Source organism: Ziziphus jujuba, chromosome 8, assembly GCF_031755915.1.
Source record: "Ziziphus jujuba cultivar Dongzao chromosome 8, ASM3175591v1".
NCBI classification, from domain to species: domain Eukaryota; kingdom Viridiplantae; phylum Streptophyta; class Magnoliopsida; order Rosales; family Rhamnaceae; genus Ziziphus; species Ziziphus jujuba.
In genome coordinates, this window is record NC_083386.1 from 9634456 (window position 1) to 9642941 (window position 8486).

At 31.3% G+C, this 8486-nt stretch overlaps 1 protein-coding gene across 1 annotated transcript; it reads right to left on the minus strand.

The window, feature by feature from the left end:
• Positions 1–222: 222 nt before the first annotated feature.
• On the minus strand, positions 223–1594 carry LOC132805017 (rho GDP-dissociation inhibitor 1-like). Its single transcript, XM_060819737.1, has 3 exons — positions 1211–1594; positions 1041–1107; positions 223–569 (listed from the first exon to the last, which is right to left on the minus strand). The coding sequence occupies exons 1-3, from the start codon at positions 1472–1474 to the stop codon at positions 298–300; spliced, it is 603 nt and encodes a 200-aa protein (XP_060675720.1). The 5' UTR covers positions 1475–1594; the 3' UTR covers positions 223–297.
• Between the last annotated feature and the right edge of the window lie 6892 nt (positions 1595–8486).

Sequence of the window (8486 nt, forward strand, 5' to 3'; positions counted from 1 at the left end):
GGTCGTGCTGGTAATGTTGATATGGCTTTCAGCTTGTATGATCGTTCTAGAACAGAGAAATGGCGCATTGATCCGATGACATTCTCTACTTTGATTAAAATTCATGGGCAGTCAGGGAATTTCGATGGGTGTTTGAATGTCTATGAGGAGATGAAGGCTATAGGGGCCAACATTATTTTTGTACTGTCCACTGTTAGAAAATTTCATGTTTGGCATGTAAGAAAAACACCAAAAAACACCATGATTTTCATGTGTCTATATTGTTGCATAATACTCCAAAGAAGCCCTTCCTTTCTTTCATATGCATGCTATATATATATATATATATATATGTATGTATGTATATGTACCTTTCATACCAGTCTTCCAGACAGTGTTGGTGTACTTGAGGCCTGAAACTATGTTGTTGGAGACAGTGAAGGTGAATTTCAGGTGGTACTTACTTGCTTCCTTGAGAGAGAAAAGCCTGCTTTTTGGATTGTTAAGGAATGGAATTGGCAGGACAACATCTTTTCTTCCAAGGCATTGGATTGTTAGGCTCAATATTTTCACCTCTGGATCTTTACTCTCTGCTTCAACAAAATGATGTAGTGGTAAATCAAATATTCCACTTATACTCAAGGTTATAAGGTCCTTGATTTGATTTTTGGACAATTAGCCATCAAAAAGATAATCTCATGACTAAAATACCAAAAAAAAAATTAAAAAAAATTAAAAAAAAATCCAAGTGAGTTAGACATAATCTGACCACTTTAAATTCCCTAGTCAGTCAATTAGAAAGATAAAAACGGAAAATGGATTTTACTTGATTTGTACAATTTTTCTGCAATTGGGTCTCGAGGACAACACAGAAACAATGAAAATTAATTCAAATTTGCAACTATGTGTTTCTTGGACGAGCTATTAATTATTAGAACAAAACCATATGAAATTAAAATGGTACATTTGGCCTTTACTCACTAGATGAAACTATAGAACTATGCTGTAAAACCATGAAACAAAGAACAGAAAATAAAAAAAAGGAAAACAGAGCTAAGTACCTCCAACAGCAGAGAGATCAACACCTGCAAGAAGTTGTTCCTTCCATTTCCTCAAACTTTCATCATCCTTGAGACAAACAATTACCCAACACATGAAAAGAAGTAAGAAAAGCTCATTCATATACACATATACATACAGACACATACATACAAACACATGATACACATACTTTGTCTTTCTCAAGCTGCTCCTTGATTGAAAACTGGGGACCAAGACGCAAATGGGTCTCAGATTTCAACTTCGAAAGGTCATCCTCATCATCATCTGGGTCATCACCAAAATCATTGTCAAGGCCATCTTCAATGGCAGTTTCACCATTCCTTAGCTGGTCTGCAGGTTCATCACCAGAAGGCTTTTTGAGCTCTTCTTCATTTGTTTGAGAGTTGAAGTTGACTTCCTTGGCTGAAGAGATAGCTCCCACAGTAGCAGACATTGATTTCTATCTATATGAAAGATAAATATATGATTTTTTATTAAATGAAGTGGTGATAAAAGAAAGAAAGAAAGAAACAGAAAAAGATTGAGCCTTGTTGTCTAACACCAAATTTGTGTCAATTAGGTGTCATCAAGACATATTTTTTTTTAATTAAATATAATATTTACAATTTTAATTAAATATAATATATTTGGATTGCTATCAACAAGTGTATTTACTTATTTGTTTTATAAGTAAATTATCCTTGTAAAATCCAATATATTTATATTTATGTAGTACTTGTTATTTGAATTGCTACATGTGAAATCTATATACATATACGTATAATTTGGATATGGATATTCTTATATTATCAACAAGTTTTTAATTACATATACTGTTAATTATTTCTTTATTTGTGAATAATTGTTATTTATGATTTACCATACTAAAATTTTATTTTTATTGGTTTTGGAAACAATATATTTATGTAATTTATGGGTTGAAAAAAATATTTAATTGTCTTATGCATACCATTAAAATATATTTATATTTAATTAATTGTTATTTATGGCATACTTTGTTTTAAGTTAATTTTAAGCTATTTCTAAAGTTATATATTAATATTATTTGTGGGTGTTGTATTTTGTATATTTTGCATGTATATATAAATATATAAATATATAAATGTACAACTTTAATTAGATGTAATAATTTTTTTTTCATATAAATTTAACTTTTAAAATTTTTATTTTTTTAAATTAAAAATATAATCACAAAATAGTCCTATCCAGTCTGATTCGGCACCAAACATGGTACAATTAATTCATCATTCAGTCTGAAACTATGCCAAACATAGTACTGCACTAATTATCCTGTCCGATCCTGTCCGATCCGGACCTATCCGACGTACCAAACGCCCCCTAGACGAACTATATATATATGTCAGGACCCGTCTAAAATTCATTACCGGAACCCTAGACAAGCCCTGATCCCAGGGAAACCCTACCGGACCCTATGATGGAAAATCCGGCAGAACCTCCCCTAAGGGATGGACTTACTACAAATTTCCTGCACTGAAAACATACTTCTATAAACATCCCTTTATTCCTCTCACATTACTACAAGTTGATTCCACAAATTTACAGCATTTCAAATGAACAACAGTAATCCAGTGCATAATTAATACATAAGTGTCCAATACAGTATACAGAGCATTATACAAATAAATATGAAATTAATACAATGACCAACAAAGAAGTAATACAAGATGGAGAGGAACAAGGAAAGGAGATGCTCCTTGGACTTTCGGCAATGAACTGAGACGTCGGGCTCTCCCCGGATGATCGACGCCACCCATCCTGGACCTAGGGGAACGGAATTTAAAAATATGAGATGCTAATCATCTCAGTGAGTGACCCTATCTACTGTACAATTATAATACCACGATAACTAAGTAGATAAATAATAATTAATTAGAAATAATAATTTCTCTCAAAACCCTTACGATTCTCTCGGTTGGAAAAGTTCCCCTTTTAAAACATTTTCACAAAACCCTTTATTCATAATTCTCGAAAACCAATGCATCAATTTATTCAACTAAATATCAAATAAAATATAATAAGTCAATTATCCAAAATTATAATTAAAAGAAATTAATTTATTGAATAATTAAGTAAAGGAAAAATTATATCAATTTAAAATCCCCATTCAATTAAATAATAAAAACAGCATTAATCATATTCTTAATTCCAATGCAATTTCAAAATATTTATTTTAAAATCCTAATTCTGAAAATCACTTGATGCACCTACTATATACTAGTGGCGCCAACAGTACCCAGCGTCCCAAGGTACCGCCAGACAGGAGATTATAGAGAGAAACCGGCATACGATCGCGTGGCGTCCCACCGCGTCGCTGCAAACAGGTGTCCCCGCTATGGAGGGGCGGCCTACCCTCATCCGATGGCAAACACAGGACAACCCCACAAAATCACCTGCGTGCTACTCACACCCACCTGCGCGCTAATTACATCCATGTGCACACTAACTATATCACATATAAATAGAACACCAGTACGTGTATGGTGCATCTAAAAATCATAAAATCCACACATTTATTTTATATCTCAAAATCTCAAATTTTTCATAACATACCGGGTTTATTCCATCCAATTAAACCCGTAAATTTTCCATAATTCCTTTATAATCATCGTCATAAGTTCAACGCATAAATTCCATAATTTTCAAATCCACCAGCTCTCAAATCCACCAATTTAAATATTCAAATTTTTCCAATAGCATAAATATTTTTTGAAATATAATAAATTAAATCATATAATATTCCATGGGAATACTTATAAAAATTGAAGTCACCAACATAAACAAAAATTTTCCGTGAAATATTTGAAAATCAAATCATGCCCAAAATAATGTTAAAACCACAAGAATTTCATATATAATTGAATTCCACAATCCTCAATACCATAAAATAATTTTCACATTGCATAAATTTATATAATGCATATTTTCTTTAATCAAAATAAATCCACCAATAATTTCCACAATAAATCAATTATTCTCAAAATCACAATGCCTTTATATATCAAATTTCCATAAAATCCAAATTTCCTTAATTTGTCAAAAATCAAAATATGATTTAATTTATTCAAATATGGGCATCAAAATTTCCACATATAAATCTACTAAATATTTGACACATAGAATATAAATTTCAAATATTTAATTCACACAAACTATTCACAAATTTAATTTCCGAAATTAATTTGAAGGTGGGTCACTCACCTGGAGCACGCAATTAACCTAAAATCCTCCATGGGATCAATTCCATGACTCACTCGTACTCCTAGAACACAATTCACACACAGTCAAATAAATTAATATTTTATTCGGGTAAATAATACCCGGTACCCGGGGGGTTAAACACAAACGTTAATCAAAATTGTCGAATAATATACCGAATCGAAGCTTATGGAACGAGGATCGCATTACCGGTCTCCGTTGACCCCAATTCCACCGGTGGTGGCCGGAATTTGGCCGGAAGGCTTCTGCCAATCTTGATCTCCTCGTATCTCACGAACCACTTCGAATTTTGGAAATTGGAGGCCATATTTGGGATCAGAAGACCCCAACTAGGGGGAGAGGGGTGACAATTTGGACTGGATTGGTCGAAATATGGCGGAATCGCCGGAAAATTTCAAGCTGCCGCCGACGACTTCACCGGTCCGATCTGGGCCCGTCGCCGGCCGGCCGGCAGCCAAATTTGGCTGGTGAGCTAGCCGGCGTGTGGTCTTGGATGGTTGCCGGTGCGTGTAGCAAGGTGGTGGCCGGTGAGAAAAAAAATGGTGAGGCTGAGAGGGAGGAAGGAAAGGAAAGAAAGAAGGAGAAGGAAGAAGAAGAAAAGAAGGAAGAAGAAAGAAAAGAGAAATTTCCCCCGCCCCCCCCTCCCCCCCCCCCCCCCCTTTTTTTCCCCACGTGGGGAGAAGAAAAGAAAAAGAAAAAGAAAAAGAAAAAGGAAAAAAGATAATAAAATAAAATAAAATAATTAAATAATATTAAAAATAATATTATTATATAAAATAACAATAATAAAATAATATGGTATTAAGCATGGTTGACATGTGGCATCTCAACATGGTGACACATGGTCACATTTATTAAGTCACACGTGGCACATCGTTACACGTTTAAAAATAATATTAAAATAATATAGTATTTGAAAAACTCTACAGGTCCATAATTTTCAAACCACATGTCCAAATCGGATGTACCGCTAGTCTACGGACTCGTATCGACGAGTAATTCACAACCATGCATGAGTCAAAGCTCAAATTTGCATGAATAAAAAGTCAACTTGGGCACCTTTTGGACAGTTTGGACCTCAACTTGTTTTGCTCATATCTTTCAAACCGTAGCTCCGTTTTCAACGTGCTACTAGTCTATGAACTCATGCCAACGTGTACTTCGTAATGGTATCTCAGTCAACCTAGAATTCCATCCGAGTCAAAAAGTCAACTTTTGACCCTTTTGGTCAACGGTCAAAGTCAAAGTCAACGGCCAACGGTCAACCTCGGTCAAAGTTGGAAAATTTCCGTTGTACTTTGGGACGGGGTGTTACATATATATATATATATATATATGTATGTGTTTCTATTTTATCTTAATTTTAAATTTTTGACCAAAAGAAAAAAATTCATAATTTTGAATTTAATTTTTCAAAATCTTATTCTTATAAATGGTGAGGATTTTATTTGAAATATATAGACCCTGCTCTTATGGGGGGTAATATTTATATTTTGAGATGACAAAATTAAAATCTTGAAGAAGAATTGTACATGAATGAAAAGTTTTTTTTTTTTTTTTTTTTTTTACTACAATATCAAATTGATTCTATACAGTTCCATAAAAATTAAATATACCAGTAAACCCATATTTTTCATTCCTTTCTTATACAGTCACCTATTAACTTGTAATTGTAAAATTCTAATGAATTAATTCCATACAAAATATATAGCAATTAAATATATACTTTATTAATAAATAGAACCTATTAGGTTATTTAATTCAATTTATTCTGTTTTATTTATACTATTAAATAGTTAAAAGATAATTAAAAAGTTAAAAGACAACTAAAAAGTTAAAAAACAAGAATAATACTGGTGTTAAATTGATATTGTCTTAATTACATGGATATATAAGCCATTTAAAAGTTGCCAAATTATGGATATAAAAATTTTGATAAAAAAATTTGGTCATTCTAGATTTATCCAAAAAACAAACTATTACTAAAGTTAATTTGATAAAATAAAATTTACTAAACATCAATAATATTTATGAATTTTTTTGATAAATTTTTTTTTAAAGTTAATTGATAGTTCTAAACTTTTCAGGAAAATATTGAAAATTTATATAGAAATTTCTGAAATTTGGATGAAAGTTATAGATTTTTTAATCAAATTATTAATTATTTTTTATGGTTATTTTGAAGGAAATTTTTATGGAAATTTATGTGAAATTTTGAAAATTTCTGTAAAATTTTGAAAATTTCAATAAATATTATAAAATCTTATTTGTTTTTATTTGAGACCTAAATTTTCTTTCAACCTTTTAAAAAAAATCATATTTTGGAAAAACTTTTCATTTTTAAAACCTTGCAATTACACAATATAATAAAATTATCATTGATGGTATACAACATATAAAGATTACATCTGAAATTAGAGATTTATTGATATAGGGGAAAAAAAACCTAAAGTATGATCTTCAAGAGCTATATGCATAACAGCAACATTGCCCTTCTGGATCACCCTCGTAAACGAAAAAACAAGCACCCCCATTTGGAAATCCCTTTTTAATGCACTTCTTATTGCAATTTGTTTGCTTTGACTTTGACTTTGAGCATGGACCTTGGCATGCTAATGGTATATTAAAAACCTGCTGCTGGCTCTGTCAAAATAACAAATTAAATTATAAAATATTTAATTTAATTTATACCTTCTAGAGGCTTTGATTATGTATAACTAAGAGAATCAGGCGGGAGAGAAATCTTTCTTACCCGAAGCCAATAGCAAATAAATACAGAGAATACCCAAGACAATATGGTTAGTTACAAGGGAAACCTGATTGAAAGCCACATTGTGCTAATATCTGTACGATATATGTATATTTTTTCTTATACTTCTGTTTATATAATGTAAGTATTTTATTAGAATATTGGAAATTTTCAGTTAAAGAAGGACAGCAAAAATTTTACTTTTTCGTCTGTTTTGGTAATGGATTAAAACTCTGTATGCATTTCTACTTTGAAGATCTCAAGTTTGGATCTTCTTTTTTTAGTACACATTTCTCTTTAATTAATTTTTTATCAAAGTCACTGCTCTCAATCTCACAAGTGTGGATACTACCATCTGTTTATTATCCCTGTAAAAACTATATACATTTTCTTTTCATTTTAATTTTGAAGTTGGAAACTTAATTTTCCAACATTTATTTCTGATAAAAGTTTTGAATTCTATTCGTTTTACATGCATGTTCAGTAGTATTTTTGAAGCTTTAATAAATTCATCAAAAAAAGAAAAAATGGCAATATTTATGACCAAAAAAAAAAAAAAAAAAAAGAGAAGTGTTTTTTAAAGTAAGCACTTTAATTAAATACTCTTAGAAAAAACACCTGGTTGATACAGGATGAAAATAAAATAGTCCGATACATTAAATAAAATATCAAATACAACTTTAAAAGTGCTCTTTTGAAAGTTGATTCTATATAAAACAATAGTATATACCATGCAGAAACTACATGCCAGAAAAACCGGGGAAAGAAAATGCAGATGTTGAAATTAGTGATGGAATTAATATTGCAAATAATTCTGATTATGTATGCTTGTATAGGTGCTAAAAGTCATTTTAAGTGCTTCTCTGTTGCCAGAGGTGATAATAGCACTGTCAGCTATGCAACATGGGCTGAAGGAACCTCACTAGCCACTAGAGAAAGAAACTAAAGAGGTTTACGCGAATGCTGCTTCAACAAAAGCCTTAAATATGCAGAGTTGGAAAAAAAACGGATGTTGAGCAGCTTGCACGGAAACTCAAGAAACGATGAAAAGAATTGGTTTTAATAAAACCCACTAGGGATCTTTATTGGGTTTTCATTTTTATTGCTCTTTGTTCTTCTCCCTAAGTATTAGGTTTGTGTGTGTGTGTGTGTGTGTTAGATTTGTTCTTGTATTCAACTACATAGCAAAAATATACAGACAGACACATACACAAGCTATTTGGCCTAGTTTGGCTCCTTTATAAGCAAAACTAAAAAAGATTAATGTCTCAGATAGTAAAATGCTAAAATCAAATACATAGCGGTCTTATTTTTAAGATCAATCGAAAAGGGTGTGATAGAACTTGGTTTATCTATCAAAGGAAAAAAAATATATATATATATATATATATTAAAAGACAAACAAGTACAAAAATAATCAGCAATTAATTGATGCTACACAAACTTTCCATAAATTTAT

What these genes read in the sequence shown, in the direction of transcription:
- LOC132805017 (XM_060819737.1), bottom strand. Translation starts at nt 1,474, where the DNA reads ATGTCTGCTACTGTGGGAGCTATCTCTTCAGCCAAGGAAGTCAACTTC. An exon ending in AGCAGCTTGAGAAAGACAAA is followed by an intron (nt 1,108 to 1,210) that starts GTATGTGTATCA and finishes GTTTGTCTCAAG; the next exon opens with GATGATGAAAGTTTGAGGAA. An exon ending in TGATCTCTCTGCTGTTGGAG is followed by an intron (nt 570 to 1,040) that starts GTACTTAGCTCT and finishes TTGTTGAAGCAG; the next exon opens with AGAGTAAAGATCCAGAGGTG.